This window comes from Pleurodeles waltl, chromosome 5 (genome assembly GCF_031143425.1).
Source record: "Pleurodeles waltl isolate 20211129_DDA chromosome 5, aPleWal1.hap1.20221129, whole genome shotgun sequence".
Classification (NCBI taxonomy): Eukaryota; Metazoa; Chordata; class Amphibia; order Caudata; family Salamandridae; genus Pleurodeles; species Pleurodeles waltl.
This window is the reverse complement of record NC_090444.1, coordinates 1130798302-1130820169: the sequence shown is the minus strand read 5'-3', so window position 1 is coordinate 1130820169 and position 21868 is coordinate 1130798302. Positions and strand designations below refer to the sequence as shown.

The following is a 21868-nucleotide window of genomic DNA, read 5'->3' as shown; positions in this document are numbered from 1 at the left end:
CACACGTAGGTTTCTCCAACCCAGCTGTGTTGCACAGCTGGGCTGGAGAAACTGCACAGACCCCAGGGCAGTGTTCAAGCCGTTCAGACCAATCCTGATGCTGCTTTCATGCTAGGTTTACCATGAGAGCAGCACCAGGATTGCTGGGGAGCGAGGTGGCAGGAGGTGACTGCGGCGGGAGCAGTGGAACGGTAAGTGGTTTTTTTTTTTTTTCCCCCTGTCCCCGTCATATCTCCCCCACCCCCTCCTTGACATTTGCGGTGGCCAGCGCTGCTAACATTTACCATATAACTTGAGTAGACAGCTTATTCAAGCGTGATCACGAATGCGTGAAATGCACTGTAGCCAGAAATATCAAATGCACCCAGTTCTCAGTGTTTTTGAACCAAGTGCATGAACCATTATTAAGTTTGCCATTTCTCCAGTTCGCAAGTTGCTTCCTTTTAATTCCATATTTTTTAATACATTGCTGTGAATTCATGTTGTAAAGTTACCATGATGATCCTTTTGGTGTAAGCAGTCTGCACCTAATGGAAATATATGATGGGATCTTGGCTGTGAATATTCGTTCATGAAGATCAGGCCAAAATAAATGTTTAGAGATTATAGGTGTTGGGACAGGAATGTCCCTTTCATGGTGTATGGGCAAGTTTCCCTGCCCTTAGTGCTGACTGCATATATCTGGCATCTTTCTTTTTTGGCCATGGTGTCACACTAATATAGCCGTTGCAGTGAGGCCTAGGCCTCTCCTTAACATAGCTAAGGTCCTGGACTTGTCCTGTGAGCTAGAGGTGTACATCAAGTGTGCCCTCATTGACTGCCATACTGGCACACTCGTGTAAAGCTCCACTTCTATGCGCTTACCCAGTTACTAGCGCAAATGACCAGGGTGCGTGTTATGCTCCCTGATGTGATCAGCTTCAAAGGTACACTCCAAGTGTGTGTGAGTGCCCAGTTTAACGGAGCCCGTGGGATGTATTTTGGATACCCTTGTTCTGGCTTTGCATAGATGAAGGTGAGAAGGTTGTGAAGGTAGTGGAGACTGGGCTCCTTAAGATGTTCGATAAGGGTTTTTTATTTAGCCTTGATCTGCTGATTAGTCTTCCAGATCACTGCCATTTGGTGGATGGTAGGAATGAGGAGTGGGACTGCAGACTGTTGTGCAAGGTGAGAAAACATTTAGATGAAACCTGTCCTTTTGATTTTCTCTAATTACCACTTCAGTCGGCTGATTATAGCCAGGCACAGAAGCCCACACACCTCTTTGTGCCTGCGTTGTTGATTCTCCAAGCTGGAAACTATACCGCTGCGAGAAGCATCACTCTACATGAAGGCTGTGTCTGGAGAAAAGCCTGGAAAGGATACTTTTAAAGAGAACCATCCTAAGATGGTTCTGCAATTGAAGACAGTGAATACACATCTCATGTCTGATTGTGGTTATTAAAGGTGGAACCTCACTACCCGTCATTTATCCAGTTCCAAGATCTCTATGACCAAGGAAAGGAGTGCTCCGTAGAGTATTCAGAAGGTTGCTCTGCAACAAGGTCGGGCACTGGCGTAACAGTCAGTCTCCTGAAGGTGAGGGGATGTCACCAGAGTCTAGACCTCTTGCAGTATTATCCTAATGTGCCTGGAATCCTGCCTACCAACCCAGCAGGAGGAGTGTCTGTCCATTAATAATATGGTGCAGCACGTCCCCAATACCTGTGGTGCACCCAAAAGAGAAAGACTGGGGACAGATATCTGCTGGATTCCAATATCAGCGACCCCAGTCTCTCATTTTTGGTTTCTGACAGGAGTTACAATTCCATGACTGCAATTGCGGAGGCCTGGTTTGAATTTGGCCTATGTAACTCCTCAACTGCCAGACGATGATTGCCTGTGTATGGGCATTGTTGTTTGAAGTATGATTAGCCTGTGCATGTCTGTTACTGCCAAGTATTGTGACTGGCCTCTGCGAGGCCACAACTACCCAGTATAGTGATTGGCATATGCTTTGCTGTGACTGCCAACTTTTGCGATCAGGCTGTACAGGGCTGTGACTCTCTGGTATCACCCACCTGCGCAGGGGACGACAACTGCCTATTATATCCAGCCTCTGCAAGGCTACCTCTACCCAAGTTGTAATCAGCAAGAAGAGGCTGGACACTGGTCAAGAGTGAGTGATTGGATCTGAAAGCCGGACGGTGAGGTCGACCTGGCATTGTTTCCACTAGTGAGTAGTCGGAATTTTAAACTAAGACTGACTGCACACGTACTGAGGCGATTTCAAACTGCATCCAAGCTTAATTCACAGTAATACTGCATACTCCATAGAAAAGAGGGGCCAACTAGAACCAGTGGAGGGCCGGTATTGGGGGATCTAGGGAGAAAGCAGAGATAGGTAATGCACTACCCAAACAGCACTATTTTGCACATACAAGAACAGGATGCCACCTGAATATCTGATACATGTAATAATAAAGACATGAGCAAAACAAACTCACTTTTGCTACTACAGGTTAGTCCTCTTCTGTCCGAGTCCAGGTGGTCCATGGAATAGATCTCATCCTCTTCCTTAATTCTGAATGTCGTTATTGTTATCTTAGTCTCTTGTCCTGTAGAAAAAAATCAACTGGATGTACAATTGAAGCACAATGGCAAATACTGATGATTTCCACATTTCCCTCATTATTTGGTGTAGTTTTAGAGAAACTTTCAAAAGAAAAAGGAGCACTGTAGCACAAAAGCAAAAATCACTTCAAGGCCACCTGTCAGCCTTCTTTACAGCATTTGTCCGTTTATTTATTTGAGGAATTGTATAGCTGTACTTGATTTCAAGTGTGTGCTCTTAAATGGTGTTACAAAACTGTACACATTGACATTTTGTAGTCTTGGTAATGTAATCATATTACTAAATGCTTTAGCTGCTAGTTTCTAATGCGTTAGGAACTTTGCTTTGAAAATGTAAGCCATCCCATTTCATTGTGAAATTTTGATGCTTAAGGACAAGATACATAAAAAAAATTGATATCTGGAAGAGTGGGCCAGGGCTATGGCAATAAACGAACATCAGGTTATAAAAAAAATAAAAAAAACAGTGTGCAAAATGATGAGGCAGGAGCCTATATTTAATATGGTAAATTGTTGATTCATAAGGGAAAAGAAATATGATTATAGCCTTACTATAATTAAAATTGTCAGAAGCAGATTTACGTCTCGATTTTGAGTTTGGTGGTAAAAGCTTCAAAACGTACACATAGTGTAAACACTGAATTCCCAAAGTTTGGTAACTGACATATTAAATAATGACGAATATGATTTTTTACTGTGTACCACTAAATGGTTATTTAGTGCATGTGTTGCATTCCGAATGTCTCTTATTTAGTGCATGTGGTAAATACTGAACCCAATAAATAGCATGTGTACAGAACATCAGGGAGTGCTCATTTTCAGGCACTGGAAGTTCCTGGAGAGAGGAAATCAACCCAGGGAGAACAAAAACAGCCAGGGCAATACACAAAAGGATCTTGGCACACCCTGAAAGAACATTAAAAACTCATTCCTGTAAGGTATTGTGCAGCCATTCAACAGAATCCACTACTATCCTTTGATATCACTCAATCATCACAAGCAGAAACCTGCTAGACTCTTCCATTAGGGACCCAGGCAGGGAAAAGAAATACAAGTTAGGGATTCTGAGCTGGAGGTCCTGGTCAAGGAGGTGATAAGACACCATAACCGTCTAATGTGCCACCGCAAGGTGAAGATGCCACCAAAAGAAAACCAATACTGAAGGAGATAATGGGCAAAATCAATACTGAATCAATATATTCTCATGGTATTGACAACTTTAAAACCAAGTTCCACTTCAGGAGAAATACAACCTTCACCGCAGCCAGTTTTACCACTATCACACTGATATGCTTACACGCCTATGTTTCTGATTTAGCAGAGCTCTTGGAATACAGTCCATTGGAAAGCTAAGGAACTGACAATCAGATCAGTTCTACTATCTATAAATCACTCGTAGTTGATGTGCCAGATTCTTTTCTTCTTTTACGGAATGATTGTATACACAGCGTGGGTCCCCTCACTGATATTGATTGGCAGGAAGCCTTAGGATCTCTGCAGGCACCCGCTATTACATCACAATTCTGATCTATGCAGTTCAAGTATCTACACAGGGCGTATTACACAAGGAAGAAACTATTGAAAATGGGAGTAACAACTTCACTAATTTGTCTCTGGGACTCCTCCCAACAAGGGGGGGGATCTCTTACACTCCCTTTGGAATTGTGGGAGGATAGTTCAATTTTAGGAGGTGTCCTTGAGTGCCTCAGAGAGGCAATGGGCTGAAATTTCCCTAGAGTCCCTAGACTTCCCTATTACACATTACTATAATGTCATCTATAATAGATACAGAAAGGTCCCTGCTCGGACTCGAATTGGTAGTAGCCAAGATAGACGTTGCTAGGGCTTGGAAAGACACAGAGACCCCATCCCTGAAGTGTTGGAGGAGGGGGATGGACCACTGCATGGATCTGGAGAAACACATCAACATAGCCAGAAGATGGTCCTGAAAACATGACAGGACCAGGAGAGATTGGGGTCTGTATTATGGGATTTGGCCCACTCCTTGCAGCAGATAACCATAGACTCTGGCCATTGGATGTTTTGACTTTGAAGCTCAGAAAGCCTACATTATTATGCTTGTATGGTGAGAGGGAGGGTACTGGTTTGTAAATTATGTAACTGTGATAAGGCTGACCAAATGTGGGTCGTATCAAAGGATAAATATCTTAGCTCCTTATGTGATGAATGAATGAATTCCTGTGCTGTAAACCATCAGTTCTTATGGTTGCTGATTTCGAATGTCTCAATTAAATATTTTATACAAAAAAAATCTAAATCTTGAAATTCTAGGTGCTTAAGCAAGTTGCCAAGCATAAGCTCTAAAGCATGACAACGGTTAGTTCTCCACCTCAGCTCTACCTTAATCTGTGGGAAGAAAAAATTATATCCACCCTCAACATGTGTGGATTAGACGACACGAAAGAAGGTCTTAAGGGCGGAGGAATCCAAAGTAAGAAACATGAGAGTTGTAAAAGAAATAGATGTGATTGTTTAAACATTGACTTGGCTGAGAATCATAACGATTGTGAAGAGTGACCGGTGTATTTTGTTACCCAGATTCACACTGATCCATGTGAGCAATATCTTAGGGGCTAACAAGTTTCTCTTATAGTACTATTGATATGTATTTAAATTTGTCTACAACAATCATAATGCATTGTCATATTGATGGTAAAGGGTTGATATGTATGCCCAGTAGCTCATGGGTAATCTTTTACTGCAATTCGGCTACTGTTGCAACGCATCATGATCATGACAGTTTCTTCGAGAGAACCCCAACACAGCAGTTCACTATACACAGATTAACATCACACGCCATTGGAAATAAATAGTGGTGCTTTATTTAGTGGTTTCAGCACACTCATTCACACCTGGTGGCATCTCGTAGAGAGGAATGAGTGCAGTCAATTGACCCTAGGGTGCCAGGAAATTCTCTATAACACAGATGTTTGCTTTGCTGGAATTAACTGTGTGAATGTCCAAGGAGAATTGTATATATGGCTCACTTACTGTCTGCAAAGCATTCACCACTTAGTATTGTGCTAAAGGTTGACTGACAATTCAACTGTCTGTTGCGTGGTGCCTGTTGCAAGGGATTCTAGTGCTACTAGCATTTTCATGAAGGAGGGATGGTAGGAGATCACTATGTTGGGCTCCCAAGTAACCGCATAATGATGAAAACATATTTTGTATGGTGCTAATTTCAAGCCTGCATGTTCTAGGGATCTCAAGCTGACTTGTGTTTATGGGTTCCAGTCCTACTCTGTCAATCCTGGATCTTATCCTGCATTGCTGCACCATTTGAGGTAATTGAGTGTCCATAGAATGGAGAGTGGGTAGTAAGCGCCCCTCTGGTGCACCTATTGTGATGGATCAGTGATCCGCACAGTGATCCTCAACCATGAAATCCATCCACTCGGGAGCTCCCAAAGACCCATGCCTACACGACATCTTCAACCTTGGAAACCAAAGGAACGGCCAGGAACTCACCACCCTGTTCAACCCCTATATCAAGACCGCAACATTTCCAGATGCCTGGAAATAATCTGTAGTCTCAACATAATTTCCTACACAGACGACACCCAAATCATCCTCTCACTCACTGACGGCCCCTCCACCACCAGAACCAGCTTCCACAGATGCATGACAAGAGTTGCTGATTGGATGAAGAATAACTGCCTGTAGCTGAACACAGACAAGCCGGAAGTACTGATTTTTGGCAACAGCAGCAGCACATGGAATGACTCCTGGTGGCCATCAAACTTAGGACCCACTCCCTCTGATCACGCCAGAAACCTCAGAAGCATCATTGACAACAAGCTGACCATGAAATCACAGAGTAATGCTGTCTCCTCCACCTGCTTCCTCACTTTGCGCATGCTACGTAAGATCTTCAAGTGGCTACCTCTACAGATGAGACACACATTGACACAGGCCCTCATCACCAGCCGACTAGACTATGGCAACACCCTCTATGTAAGAATCGCTGCGCACCTCAGACAGAGACTTCAGACTATATAGAACGTTGCAGCCAGACTCATCCTCGGCCTTCCCCGACGAACCCACATCACACCCCAACTCAGGCAACTCCAATGGCTCCCCGTACAGAAGAGATGCCAATTCAAGCTGCTGACCCACCCACATGAGGCTACACAACCCAGGACCCGCGTACATTAACCACCGCCTGAACTTCCACCAACCATCGAGAAGACTACGCTCTGCCTCCCTTTCACTTGCCCATACTCCTCTCATCTACCAAAGCAGAAGTGGAGGACACTTCTACTCTCACGTTGCAGCAAAACCCTGGAACAGCATCCCCACACACCTTTGGACCATTATCTCACCTACGGGACTCCGAAGGGCCCTCAAGACCTGGTTGTTCGAAAAACCCTCCAGGACCTGCAAGCACCTGGATACCCTACCAGGTGATTAGCAAAGCTTTGTAAATCCTGATTGATTGCTTGATTGATCATAAGATGCAATATGGGGGGTTTGTATTGAGTCACTAAGATGGAGTTTTCTATGGTGGATTTTTGCCTCTCTGGAACAGTGTAAATAACTATTGCTGCTATGCAGTGTAGTTTGGTTGGTTAGCATCCTTATTATGTAGTATAGTGACTTTATGGCACTAAGATACCATTCAATTTAAAGGGTTTGAGTCCACAAGATGTAGTGTGGTGGGTAGATGTCCCTAGGATGCTACTTAATGTTGCTAAGATGCAGTGAATGTGGTGTTTTAGCATCCCTAGACTGCAGAGTGGTATTTTAGTTTGTCTCTGAAATGAAGTGCAATGTTGTGTTTTAGCATTCCTAGAGTACATTGGTTGGCTAGTGTCTATGAGCATTGTAATTCGTGGCTTAACCCAATGCATTGGTGCATCAATAATGTGTTGCAGGTATTCTGTGTTCCTAGTACGCACTGAGATGGGGTAGGTTGTTGTTACTAGGGTGCAATGTGGTAGGTCAATCTCAATAGGCTGTAGTGCATAGTGGATGCAACGCAGTGTGGGGTGTTTTGTGTCCATGGTACAGTGTCGTGTATTAGTCTGTAATTAAGTTTTTGTGCTAGCACCCACAGGGTGCAGTGTGGTGAGTCAGTGTCCATATGGTGCCATGGAATATGGTGGAGTGGTGACCTTAGGTCGTAGTGAAGTGTGCTGTATGAGTGCCTCAAAGATTTCAAGCAGTACAGGTGGGTTGAGGCGCCTATTTTAAAGTCCCAACACAGCAATGTGATTTGTCTATGGCTCTAGGATACAGTGGCCTTGTGGCAGGTTAGTCTTGCTAAGATACAGTACCATGTGGTTGGTTATGGTCGTTAAGGGTGAAATTCCCAAAAACACTATGTAGTGGTCCTACTTCCACTATTTTTCCTTTAGGTTCCCCCCATATTTTTGCTAGAGGTAAAAGTTTGTGGACCCCCCACACATTGCAAATGTGTGCTTCTCTGGGCCACTTAATGTTGGGAAAGGAAGGTTTTCTGCATACTTAACAGTTGTGTTTCCTTGTCCTAATTGACAGGCTACAAGTATATGGTATGCTGTTTTTTTGTTTTTGCTCATGCCCTTACACATCTAGCATGGGCACAGAGGCCTAAGATTACCACTTGCTATGAGTGGTGTCCGGAGCTTGTATTATGACCTGGATGGACACATCAAACGTTTCCTCAATGAACAGACAATTGGCTACTATCTATGGCTTTATAACATAGCTTGTGGAGGCAGCACCTGTGTTTTGTGAATCCATAGTTGTGACCTGGCCTTTTTTGTCTCCTTCACTGGAGGGGATGTGTGTGAGCGAGAGTGTTCGAGAGAGAGTGAGAGAGAGGGTGTGTGATACGGTGTGCGTCTCTTACATTCCGGAAGTTAGAGGGGGGAGATCTAGACATCAATGCAAGGGAAGCGGAGGTAAGGGTCCTTTAGAAATTCGATTAGGCCTTTTGAGCAAGAATCTGCTGATTAGCTTCCTGAAGCACTGCCACAGGAAGATTGTGAGGTGAAGGGTAGGACTTAAGGCTCTGTTGTACAAGATGGAGGGAACCCTTTAGATGAGGCCAAGCCTTTTTGGGGGGTTAAGGGGTAACGTGCAATGCAACTGAAGATCGCTGAAGCCCAGTCGGGGCTGTGATTTCAGTTGGCAAAACCTGAGATGAGACATGTATTTGTGGCTGATGTGCTAGAAGAAGGCACGGCCAGACTAGAGGCCAGTGAGGGGCCAGTTGAGATCGGTTTGTTCATGGTTGCACTGCCTTGAAACTGGCATGTGCATGGCTGCACCAGCAGCATAGAATTGACCCGGGCGAGGTTGCACCGATCCCAAAGCATCAACCCACCTGTTTAGTGTGTGATCTGGACTGCTGAGGGGACCACAGATCCAACTTGCGGGACTGCAACTACAGCCATCGGAAAAAATGAAGCATCCGCTTCACTGGATACATGTCTGCAGATTGTCTTTCAATGACTAAGGGTGTAAGCCGTTATAACTAAGCAGATTGTTTGTACCTTAGTTTTTAGCCCACTCTTGAGTGGTCAATTTTTTAAGTCCATGAAGGAAATAGCATTTTTGTCTGCCGTGACAGTAAACCTTAAGAATTAATCTTTTGTGTTTAACCATTTGGCAAATTGTTTGTTTAATTTCCTCTCCAAAGATTAAAACATTGTCGCAATAACGTTTACAAACGTTTATATTGGCGATGTATATATTCTTTTTCTTATAAATGTGTTTCGTTTCAAAATCAACATAAAGACACGCTATATTACAGACAAAAGTACTGCCCATTGATGTCCGGTTTGTCTGTAGGAAAAACTGATCTTCAAATTGTAAGTTGTTTCTAGTGTAAGTCATGTGTGCCCAGCCTAGCACAAAATCCTCTGTATTAGCCCTGACAAATGGCACCACATCCATTGCTTTGGGGTGCACTAGGTTCAACCAGGCTAGTTATCTACTGACCTGTCATTGAAAATGAAGGCAAGAGGCGCAGGGCAGATTGAGGCCTTCATGTATTTCTTTATTTTTGTGAGAAAGTAATTACTGCAAACATTATACTCAGTCTTCCTTGGTGGAACCCTTTACGAGCATTAGAACAAATGCTATGAGAAAGTCTTTGCAAACAATATAGTTGCATCTGTCCTGAGGACTGTGCACAGGTAATACTGAACATTCACCTTAGTTTAAGAATGGACTATGCAAAATGAGAAGTGCCTATAAACAACAATTCCACCTCCCTCTTCTTCGTCCCCTCTTCTCCCAGATTTAGGGACTGTGTGATTGGAAACGTGCAAATGTTTCAAGAAGTCTAGTCTGTGTACTGCAGTGAGGGGAGACAACCTTAGCAATCTACGATCTGAGATGGAAAAGACTGACCAAGGGAGTGGCTGGACATGTGAAATAGAAATATGCAGTGGACAGTGATGGGCATCTTCCCGACTGCTTGGCTTTGTGAACATAAGTTGGAGCTGCCCTGCAGATTACTGCTGATGTTCTGGTCTCGGGCTTGTGTGGGCTCTTGTCACTTTGGTGTATTGTGAGTGCAGAGCTGGAAGGTTATCCATTTTCACCTGGCTATGAATAAATATTAAGGTTCTCCTGAAGCTCTACTAGCGATCTTGCCCATGTAAAAGCTACCACACCAAGAAGATCACAGATGCTGAGGAGAGCCTGACGTTTGCTCCGTTTCTCACCAAAAGACTGGAAATGGTTGCTGAAGATAATCCCTAAATGATAAGTGATGTCAGCAAACATCCGCTGAGACTCTTGAATCATTCACCAGAAGCAAGACAAGTTTTCTGAGAAGGTAACTGCTGAATTTGCAGGTCTTATTGCAGGTAACTCTGCCTGGCCATTACACCCCTCACTGCATCACACTTTACTGTTTAATACAATATTGAAAATGCATATATTAATTGTGCATTATTTCTCCATGGCAACCCAATAAAGCATATCAATCCCAATCCAGAACAGCTCTCTTTTGCAACGCTATACGTATGTATTTGCATGAGGTCCTTTTCGTAAAATTCATTCCATTGTCAAACTGAGAAAAACAGAAAGAGCTACCCAAAATTCAGACTGAATGCTGGCGACAAAGAAGACATGATTTGGTTTTAGCTCTTAAGATCTTGTCATTTTTTGGTCTCAAAACACTAAACACAAGCAAACCACAGAAGTTTCAAGAAAACTTAAACGCTCATGGCAGCCAGGATTAATGGTTTGATACTATCAAAACAAATCCAAACAGCAGGGAACCCTGTCAAGCAGATATGTACTAAATCGAGAGGATCTTTGTGCTTAATAATTTATTCAACTTTTATTTTTATTTTTTTAAGTGTGATCTTTCCTCCTACTTTCTTTCTTCAAACCCAATTAAGTAGCAATTGGCCGTGTCACACTGTCTGTTGGCCCGGAGGACTGTATGGGACACACCTAAACCAACCTGCATGATTATAATTTTTTTTCCAAAGTTGATAGGTTCTCAACGTATCAATTCAGATTTTTAGAGTTTTAAGCCAATAATGTTCTATTCACCTATACTGTTCCAACACACACACACACATATAAACATGAGGTGGCCTTAGTGACAATTAGCCTTTGTTTGACTTCCAATTCTGCCATTTCGTTATGTAACTACCTTACCTTCCTGGTTATGTTTAGGTTATAAACTCGGATTCCTACATGAACCTTACCAGAGATTTTAGAATGGTAACCTAATTACCTACGTTTGCAGGTCGCTTGCTTCAACCAAAGCTTGCAATTTGGTAAAGAAAGGATACTCTTATCTTTGACACTGAAACAACTTTTTTCAGTGTTGATGTACTGTGGGAGAGGATCAGAGCACAGATAGTGGCATACAGGGACGAGCATGGAGGCTATGGCTGTTCAAGAGAGCAAGTGCGATTTATTGGTTGTGGTCCTACTCTGTCTCCCTTATAATATAATTTGATTACCTCTTTCACTGCTTTCTTTTTAGTTATTGCCTACAGACTGCATCTATCTGCCACAGCTCAGATAATAACAAGACTTACATGCAAAGAACGGATCTTTGCTTCACCCTCTTTAGTGACAGGTTGATTTGGCTCAGCCTCATTTGGCAATTGCTTGATGAGAATAACATTCACATTTTTCCCAAAGGAGTACTTTCTTTTCACTGTCATGTGAACGGCTATTAGGTGTATTGGTCCACCTAAAGAATGCTTCAATAACGACAAACGGAGAATTGAATATTCATGTCCTGCAATAAAGGCCCTTTGTCTACTCCAACCCTACAACTATATCTACTTCTATCCCTTCTCCAACTCTTACTCCTACTCACATCAATACTCCTCTTACCATTACTACAATGATCTCCATTTCTATCCCCACTCACCCAACTATGTCTCCTACATATTCATGCCTATCCTACTTCCCCTGCAACCCCTCCCACATTTATGATCCATACTCCTACTTACTCCTACTGTTACCTCCACCAACATTTACTTCTACATTAACACTTACTTACTTCTACTTATGCCTAACGGTATTCCTACTGCTATTTCTACTTCCTCTTAGTCACACTCCTTCACCTGCTATGTACCTAGCCCTACACACACTTATTAATTTTCATAATAGCACTATAACTGAGCTTATATCCACTCACTCGTCCTCCTACTTCCTTTGATTCTTACCTCCTCCTACAGCTAATATTTCCCCCTTCCCATTGTCTGAATTCATTGTTCTTTGCACACACACTTTTGTTTTAAGTAATATTTTTACTTATTCACCTACTTTAATGCTAAGCTGTCTCCTACCCCCATTACCACTGTCCTACAGTCTGCGGTATTCCTTACCTTGTACTCTTCTTACCACATATGATTGATTCACCCACCTTTTCCTTATTGAAGTCAATCGGCTCATCCCCACTCTGAAATCAACCGCAGAACTGGAAGCAAAATTATCTCTGATGAAATGCTCCAATGATTTGCCATCATCATAGTATGACCAGGTCCCCCAGAGACAGCAAGACTTTAAAGCATGGCCGTGTGAATCATTCAACTCTTTGGCACTTCCAGTTAACCCACAACAAACCAGTGACATTCTCAAGTTAACTCTCAGCTGTCCCACTAACCGAATAAACAAACTCAGCTATGTTGCCTACAGCCACCCCATTCTCCTACTCCTAGCATCCAATACACCTACCTTTACCCCAAAGGTAATTACTTCAAAAAGTCATCACAACCTGCCAACATCAAAGGCGTTTGCACCTGAGCACCTTCTCGTCCAAACACCAACTCCTATCTAATGTGCGCACTACAAAGGCAGAGTCTGCCTAAGTTCATCATCCTGAAAAGTCCTACCTTAATTCTATCCATGTTATGGTCATTTGATGTATTACTGAATCCTGGCATATTTTCAATATATCCTCAAGGACACACAAGCATCTGTGATGGAAGGCAATATAATTTAGGAGGTAGCATGGCAGTCAATAACAAAGAAATCATCAAATGCGGATCTGTAACACCACAATTTATAACACATTCGAATGCATCAAGATTGCCATCCCAGTCCCCTCTTGAACGTTATCTACTTACAACAATCTATATCCAAACTCAGAACCAGTTTCACCGACCAACTGTCTGAAGAGGTTACCTAAAATCCAATATCGCTTGATAGAAATGCCTTATGAGGAGGCCTGAATCTCGATGAGGGCAATACCAGCTGCTGATCTTACTTCATTTTAACTTCATTTTAAATGATACAACAATATTGATCTCATCTTCACTGATCCAGACTTCCCTGATTGCTTCTCCTTTGTTCCAATTAACGGGTAAGACAACTGTCCCCATTCCCTTCCACATCTATGCCTCCTTGTCATTTTCAACAAACGATAACCTGGTTACAATAATATGCATTTGCCTAGTAAGCAAATTATCACCTATCGTTTTCCAACACGTCATCACTCCATAAAGTAAGTAAATGGGCTCACAGACTGACATAAGTGATACAGTTAATAACCATAATAATATCATTCATACAGATATTAACTCACTGGCCCCTATCTAGGTAAAAATATGAAAAGAACAAGCCAAGTGTGGTTGTTTGACTCCATATTTGATAAAGGAATGCTAAAAGAAAATGTGGAAAATGAAACAGCTATCCATAGCTCCAAAACTCCATGCCAAACTAAAAAAGATGGGAAGAAACTACAGACATGCCATCCTATTAGCTAAACTGCACCTTATGCAAGACTAAATAAACACCATGTCCAGCCCATCTCAACACATCTTCTGATACGTTCAATCCAATACTATGCCTCTCCTGGATCCATGCCCTTACCCTCACTCACTAAATGTGAGGAATTCTTCCACTACCTTACCAACACGGTATGTTCCATCAGAAACAAATTCAGATTTGACCTCACTGAGAGAGGTTTCCTTACCAAAACTACACAAACCTGAAATATTTTCCTTGGCATCTATAATATGCCCTTCATTATTAAGCTACAAAAACGAACAATTATTACCTAGCTTATTTGTATGTGAATAGCAAGGAAAATGTTTACATATTCAAATCTTTATGTGTGACCAGATAAATGCATCCTTCATCCCAGGATTGAATAAATTATCCCTTTCATCCAAAATCAGAATCTCACTCCAAACCTGTTGTTCAACTTTTGATCAGTATCCACACCCCCTTTATCAAGAAAAGAAATAGAGAGATGCAATATGAATCAATACAATACCATAGTTGCCAAGCAGGGCCGGCTTTAGACAATCTATTTTGGCACCCCAGACCTCCTCCTTGGATTTCTGCACTACCACCTGCCAAAATTGCCCCTCATTTCTCCACAGCCCCTCTCTCACATACTTTTCATTTGTTTTAAAGCACTGGTAAAGGATAGCTTTGCTAATCCACTCAGCTATCCACACAAAATACAGGTCTGTTCTTTGCAGCAGGCATATTAACCCTCTTCGCTACTTTTTGGTGAGTCAAAACTGCCACTGAACAAAACTTAACCTTTCTCTCTATCAGGAACATTAATCACAACAGTTATCTTGACATTTTTATTGTTCAGACAATGCACAAGGAACTCATCTTTAGGTGCTTTTAGACTGTAAGTTATTGCTAAACACAGCGCCCCCTGAGATCAGCGCCCCCTCTCCAGGTAAGCGCCCATTGCAGCCGCACTAGTCGCACTCCCCTTAAAGCCCTGTTGCCAAGGAACATCTTGTTGCAGACCACCAATACCACGTTTGTTCTCTTCAGAGTTTAGAGACAACCACAAGGAAAGTCCTGGATACCAAACACTGCATTCTGGACAGAGAATACATCTCTTTACTTATAGACTTATTAGAGGTTTGCAACTGACTTGATTGCGGTAGGCTGATACAAACTCCAGAGAACCAGATAGGCTTCTGCATACAGATTCTGAAATGTTTTTCCTCCTTTACCGCCACCATAGAAAAAGTGGTGAATATTGTAAAACCCATTTCAGGAAGATCTGAAAAGTCGTGCAGTCTGTCCAAGGACTCCCATAATGTATTCAATGTGTACCTGGATCCACTAACTCAAGTTTATTGTATATGTATGTCTCCATACACCAATAACCATGTAACATACACATCTACCTAAGAACACTAAAAATTTAGATCCCCTCCAGCTTTCACACTTTTCTTGACAGACTGTGGATGTTAGAGAATTTCTTAATACTCAACTTGCAAATTTTTTTTGATATTCCTGGACACCCTGTCATACTAATAATTTTGAACTATCAGTACTAGACCTACTAGATAACAACTGGGTTCCTATTGATTTAGTACAATATTAGATTTTGAAGCTTTCAAAATGAATCTGCCCTGTTCCAACAAAATCTTAGGAAATATGGCCTGTTTTCTGAGGAGAAAGGAAACTAGAGACTTACAAAAGCATCCCATAACTCTTGGGAGGGATTACTTATTGCACCTCTAAGAAATGCCTGGAGGGAAACACCAGACACCTGTACCATAGAACACATAGGTCTAGAGTGGATTAAGCCCTCTTATACACTGAGCCCAGGAAGGCCCTTCATCAGCCCTCATTTTACTTGCACTGTAATGCTATTCTGATATTCAAATTCTTGTAGGGCTAATACATCACTAGGCTGGCAACATGTCACTTCTTTTCAAAGATCATGTGGTGCCTTTTTGGAGTGTACCTCCTTGGTTGTTTATGTATCACTGTAGTACTGAATTTGATTCTGAACCACACGTGATAAAAGTTGGATAATGTGTTCTTTTATTCTTGAGCACCGCAATTATTACATCAATAGCCATGTAAATGCTGTTGTCATGTATAATAATGAACTTCTTGCAATCTGCTAAACTATGATACTCATGTTGGGACAACACCATCACTTTGTATATGGTATCATGCAAAGTTGTGTGGTGTCTCATTTTTGGCACTTTTGTGATTAGAAAATCAATGAAAATGTGTAAACTTGGTAAAAAAAAAAAAAAGCCTTGTGATTTGGCTGAAAAGTCAAGAAGGGAGATATTATCATCCATTTTCCACTTTTTACTTTGAAGTAGTTCTAACGGTCATAGGCACTGCGGGATAGAGATTACAGACATGAGCTGTAACAAGGCCCTAACACACATTATAAAAGCCTTGAGCAATGCAAGTTTCCACCCTATACAATGCTATAGGGCCACTGTAACCCCTGCCATGATACAATATATATCTGAGTAAACCAGCCATGTGCCCCAAATTCACATCAAATGGAGCAACAGTTATCAGAGACGTTTTAAGGTATGGGCCAAGAGGACAACTGCCAAGAGTCACCACCTTCCAAGTAGTCACTCAGAATGTGAACTTTCTCTCCACCTCACCTCTGTCTGTTTCTCTATCTGACCCTTTAAAACATTATTCGAAATTGGTAGTCCTCAAGAGACTTGATTAAGGAGAAAATGGATAACAAAATATGAAGGTAGTTCAAAAAAGGTCCCCTAAAGCATGTCTTGCCTGGGATCCCCAAAATCCTTAAGAGGACACTGACAGTAACGCAAAACAAAAAGATGATGGACAGAGTGCTGAAACCTTTCAAACACTCACCACAGTCACAGAGCTGGGTTAAATCAACTGTTTTTTTGCTCACCATGCCACCCTAGTTTGGACCCAGCCATGTGAGATATAGGGGGTCATTCCGACCCTGGCGGTCCATGACCACCATGGCGTTTGGGCAGCAAAAGCACCGCCAACAGGCTGGGCTATTCTGACCGCGGCGGTAAAGCCGCGTGCAGAAAAGGGGAACCGGCGGTTTCCCGCCGGTTTTCCCCTGGCCCAGGGAATCCGCCATGGCGGCGCTGCTTGCAGCACCGCCACGGGGATTCCAACCCCCTTCCCGCCAGCCTGTTTCTGGCGGTTGTCACCGCCAGAACCAGGATGGTGGGAACGGGTGTCGTGGGGCCCCTGGGGGCCCCTGCACTGCCCATGCCACTGGCATGGGCAGTGCAGGGGCCCCCTCACAGGGCCCCATACAGATTTTCACTGTCTGCTTAGCAGACAGTGAAAATTGCGACGGGTGCCACTGCACCCGTCGCACCCCTGCAACTCCGCCGGCTCCATTCGGAGCCGGCTTCCTCGTTGCAGGGGCTTTCCCGCTGGGCCGGCGGGCGGCCTTTTGGCATTCGCCCGCCGGCCCAGCGGGAAAGTTGGAATGACCGCCGCGGTCTTTTGACCACGGAGCGGTCATTCGGCGGTAACCGCATGGCGGCCGGCGACTGCCGCCCACCGCGGTCAGAATGACCGCCATAGTCTTGACCCTGCTCCCCATGGGAGCAGTCCAGCCTGAACTCCAGTGTCAGGTCTTCCCTGGACCGGAAACAAGCATCCTGGGACTGGTTTTGGGGTATCACCCCTCTTCAGCCAAGCTATCTTGAATCCAGTGGCACCGTGAGCAAGGGACCCATGTCTGGGAACACTCTGGGGTCACTTAAGACAACTTTAGCAACACAAAAGGATGATGGACGGAGTGCTAAAACATTTTTAAACACTCACCCCCAGTCACAGATATGGTTTAAATCCTTTGTTCTTTTACTCACCATGCCACCCCAGTTTGGGTCCAGCCATATGCAAATCAATCTATATCCTGCTCCCCATGGGAACAGTCCAGCCCCCAGCCCAAACTGCCAGGCCAGGTCCTTCCTGGACCAGAAACATGCATCCTCGGACCGGTTTCGGCATACCACCCCTCTTCAGCCAGGCTAGCTTGAATCCAGTGGCACAGTGAGCCTGACAGTTATACATATCACCTGGTCAAGTCTGAAAATTAAAAACAGAGGGCCAGGATATTGGAAGGATATAGCACGGCCCCTAACTAGCAGATCACACTTAGCCAACCACATGTCTAATAAGGGCTTACTTTAGTTTCAAAGTTAAAATGCGAAAGCAAGCAGCACAGCTGACATTGTTGCCGGCAAGAAGAAAAGCCATAAAATAAATGCACACAGAATCTCCCACAATCGTAAAATAGATTAAATGTGTAGAAGACTGATCGTTGGCAAGGGAAATTCTTATTATCATTCTCAGCAAGGATGAAAAGGTGATGGGTGATCTAAATGACTTGAGGATCTGAACACCCCCAGTCACATTACAACCCTACAGAGAGATAGGGATAGTTATACAAGGAGTGATGAGTCAAGAGGGTGGGCCTTCACTCTCCACAAAAACATTTGCAATGTTCAAATAACGTGTGGTGATTACATAGCATAGAAATGGGAAACAGTAACAACTGGAACATACACTATATACATAGTGATTTGTAATAAAATATGCATGACAATGGCGAATGAAAAGCAATCTAACAGTTTTTCTATAGGAATGTGGCTGATAACCTGGTTTACTATGTCATAAAGTTTTTCTTGTGTTGTGATCGTTACAATAACGCTTTCTAATATAAGAAACACATATCACAGTGTTCTCCTCCGTTGGTAAATGATGTTGAGGCATGTGTGTGCAGGATCTTTTCTACATTACAATGTGCAGTTGAAGAGGTTTTTTTTTTTGTTTTTACTCCGGGTTGTGATGTTTCTATATTTCTCCCTAAACCCTCCTCTGGTTCAAGATTGCCCTCTGTACTTAACACGATGCATTTTCAACCTTTAAGCAGTCCTCTACCTTCATTTTATTTCTGTCCAGATTTGACAGAAGACTGTAGCTGGACTTGTGTGTATCATATCATTGGAGAGTCGAGCACCATAAGGCAAATGATAGGGCCTGACATTGTTTGGGCCTGTTTGTCTATGCTATGCTATATTAGTGGGAGCGACCCTTTGTTGCTATTTACAGGTGATCTGCAATTAGCTTTCCTGGTTGAAGGGTGAACGGCCAGTCTTTAGCCCCGTCTTAAACTATATGTATTTGGATTTTGAGTGCCGTTGACACACCTTCTTGAAGGATCTGTGCAGATTTACTAGCTCATTACCTGGCTGACCAGGACAAAATGGGGAGCTGCCTACAATAAATGGATGGGTATCTTTGCTCCAGATGGTCTTAAGTAGTGGAATTTTATTTTACAAACGGTCATTAGATTTCAGAAGCAAATGAAACCACCACAAAACATCCATGTAAGATTATAAGATGGAAGTTTGATAGTTCACAGTGACTTATTTTGTTGTTGTTCACTAGCGGATCACTGTAATCGTATGACTTACTCCATGCAACCACATCCATGTATCCTTGTATCCACATATATGCATCCCTCCCTATACACCCACCGTCCTCTAATCATGCACCCTAAAACTCACACTTATTTACCTATACACTCAACTATTTTCCTTCCATACATGTTCATCCACCCCTCCCCACCTAGGTACCATACATCAATCCCCATGTTTCCATTATCTGTTTATATTCAAGCCGTATTGCATCCACTCACAACCAAGCACTCGTCCATCAAGTCACAACAAATCTGTTATCCATCCACCTACTTTTATGTCTATTCAGCACTGCAACTAAACCCATCCATCTTAACACCCACACACCCTTGCGTACACCCAAAACTAAATAACCATCTATGTATCCTCATATACAACCACAGAACCATCTGTCAATACAGGCATCCAACTTCCATCCACTTGTGTTTACATGTACCGATATGAGTGCTGTCCTCATACATATCTTCATGTGTGGTGAGGTTGTGCATGTGCACCAGGGTTTTTTGTGTGCAGAACTGTGTCATTTGTGTTTTCAGTTTGTGTATCCAAACATATAGTGCAACCTGTGACCAATACAATCAAAGATATTTACACCTGAAACAAACCAGACCTTGTGTCTATGTCAATGCTTGTTTTCAATGCACCTTTAATGTGAAGTAGTTACTGATTGCCATTACACTGCAATTTAACTATCTCTGGAAAGCTGATAACCTGGGAGCCTATCAGTTCAAGAGTTTGCACCCTTTACCTGAGCTAACGTTGCTTTCGGTGACTTCTGCATCTTGATGAGCCGTCAAACTTGATGCTAGTTCATGTTCCAGCTTCAAAGCATTGTCGAAATCAAGAACTGGGAAGGCTGTTGAGCAAACAGAAACTTTACATTTATATCTAAAATGTCATTGTAAGTCAGTTTTCTGGTAAACATCAGTTTTAAAACGAGTTACTAGTCAATGCTCCACCTTCCAAGTGTTTTCTCTCACTTACCGTCCCTCATCATGAAACAACTCTCACATCTCAATGTCCTTCCTCCTCCAGTCTCACCAATCAACCACATCCGAAATGCCAGTCACCATATGCCCCTATATATAACAGGCGTCCCTTTATTCCAAGAGAGATTCACTGAAGGACGAGGTAAAAAAAAAACACACAATGCCACCTCTGGATTTATAGGCAGGGCTATTTTTGTAATTTCTTTAAGTCCTCCAAAATAGTTAATGTTACCCTTAGAATGACAACAGATAGCAAAAGGGGCCTTCTGCGATGAACAATAATCCAAAAAGATATTTACTGAATATAAATAATACATTACTGTATAACGGTGGGTATTAGTGCAAATGAAGCTGTGTAAAATAATCAAAACAGATAAAAAGGGATAAACAGTTGCAGATCTGGCAATATCTTCGCTCCACTTAAGCATTACCAATCTAGAACTGTAATCAGTTGACAATGTTTCAACCCGGCTCACAGAAACCAGCAGGGCCACTAGTAGGACAGGGTTGATTATCCAGCGACCATTTCGAAAGATCCTTATGTAGAAAAGGGAATCTATTCCAACACGATCAGAAACAAAAACAGCAAACGTAAAATAGAGATAGGGTGCGAAAGTTGAGCTCATTAAGTGATTCAGAGGTAGCAGTAACCATTTGTCCAACATCCAGCTGCAGAGTGACAGAACTCAGAACTAGAGGAAGAACACCCTGACAAACCAACAAACTACATCCTCCTTCTCTACACACTAGCTCTACTTGGTACCATGCAAAGTCACCATCCACAAAACATCCCATTAGTCTCACAACATAACCACACCCTATAATTTTCAGTCAATACACAAAACAGCCTAACCGAATCAGTGCCTCAAATTATTACACAAACAGCCACAGGAAAGGAAAGCACATCCCTAACACACCTTCACCACTCATGCCACTACCATGGAACCAACACTAGCTTATTCCTTTTACGATATCAAACAAACCTAAGAGATCCAAACAAAATAAGGAATCATTAAATAGGCAAATTCAGCTGTGTGAGGAACAACAGTGATAAACAAATTGACAGTTCCCCCTTCAATACAGGCCAAGACATGTTTGTTTTCCTAGATACTGAATGTGTTCACACTAACTTCTCCGAGGACTAAGGGAATTAAGTAATAGCAAGATGGCTGAACAAGAGACCCCCACTCATGATGCTTCCTATGGAATTCTTGATCTCATTGCTACACATAGCTTTAAAAAGTAACTACTACCAATTCTATGGCGATTACCTTCAGACTAAGAATGATGAGTCCCAGCTTGCTATCTGAGTTGCATGAATTCGGGGGGGGGGGGGTGGATGTCACCCCTACCTTTGGGGATACATCTGTGGTGTTCCTTCTGGAAGGACTGGTTGGTCGGAGCCCGAATGTGGGACTGAGATGGGAGGTGGATCCATTTTAGTATTTAGGAGCCTAGATGGTGCATACAGCAGTGAAACAATACTCCTATAATATGGGTGAGGTGCTGGGGGTCTTCTGTATCATTTCAGAATATGCTTCTGGTGTCAGTAATAGAAGGACAGACATTTCTAATATAACGTTTCTCACGTTGTGTGTGTAT

The 21868-nt window shown here is 42.8% G+C and overlaps 1 protein-coding gene across 1 annotated transcript in view; it reads right to left on the bottom strand.

The window, feature by feature from the left end:
- The window catches only part of LOC138296308 (zinc finger protein 154-like), a 298559-nt gene that overhangs the window by 97604 nt on the left and 179087 nt on the right, over positions 1-21868 (bottom strand). The window contains exons 5-6 of the mRNA XM_069235325.1: positions 20026-20133; positions 2487-2597 (exon numbers count right to left, since the gene is read on the bottom strand). Coding sequence (XP_069091426.1) covers positions 2487-2597; positions 20026-20133 — 219 coding nt within the window. The remainder of the gene's footprint in view (positions 1-2486; positions 2598-20025; positions 20134-21868) is intronic.